The sequence below is a fragment of the Pterocles gutturalis genome, unplaced genomic scaffold (genome assembly GCF_000699245.1).
Source record: "Pterocles gutturalis isolate BGI_N339 unplaced genomic scaffold, ASM69924v1 scaffold33179, whole genome shotgun sequence".
Lineage (NCBI taxonomy): Eukaryota > Metazoa > Chordata > Aves > Pterocliformes > Pteroclidae > Pterocles > Pterocles gutturalis.
This window is the reverse complement of record NW_010136823.1, coordinates 1-497: the sequence shown is the minus strand read 5'-3', so window position 1 is coordinate 497 and position 497 is coordinate 1. Positions and strand designations below refer to the sequence as shown.

Here is a 497-nt window from a genome sequence, read left to right as displayed (position 1 = left end):
ATCCACAGCTGCTCTGGGCAACCTGGGCCACTGCCTCACCACCCACACAGGAAAAAACGTCCTCCAACATGGAACATTGAACATGAGAACACCCAACCCATCCCCAAACCCGCTCCTCGCCCCTTTTTCCATCTTTTAGAAGGTGTTTGAGGTTTTCTAGAGCAGAGGGCTGGAGCTGCCTTACCGCAGAGGACGAAGAGGACGCCGCCGGCGACAGCGATGCGGCTCTTGGTGACGGGATCCTCTTCGCCCACCTTGGTGCACTTCATGCCCACCACGCTCACGATGACGCCGAAGAAGCCCAGGAGGAGAGAAATCACCATGAGAGCCCGGGAGGTCTGGATGTGAGCGGGGGGGGAAGGAAAGCCGCTCGCCTGCGGGTGCTTTCGGCCCCAGCCGGTCTCTCCTCAAGCAAGGTCACCTCGGCCCACGTCCCATGTCCCACGCGGAGGATGAACCTGTCCTTAACCCTGTCCTGGCTGCGTGGTCCCCGTGTC

At 60.8% G+C, this 497-nt stretch overlaps 1 protein-coding gene across 1 annotated transcript; it reads right to left on the bottom strand.

Annotated features, from left to right (window-relative positions):
* Positions 1-179: 179 nt before the first annotated feature.
* Positions 180-374, bottom strand: LOC104468348 (claudin-19-like; the record flags this gene model as incomplete). Its single annotated transcript, XM_010082447.1, has 1 exon — positions 180-374. A coding segment is annotated over one exon (195 nt), but the record flags the coding sequence as incomplete, so codon positions are not given.
* Positions 375-497: the final 123 nt, after the last annotated feature.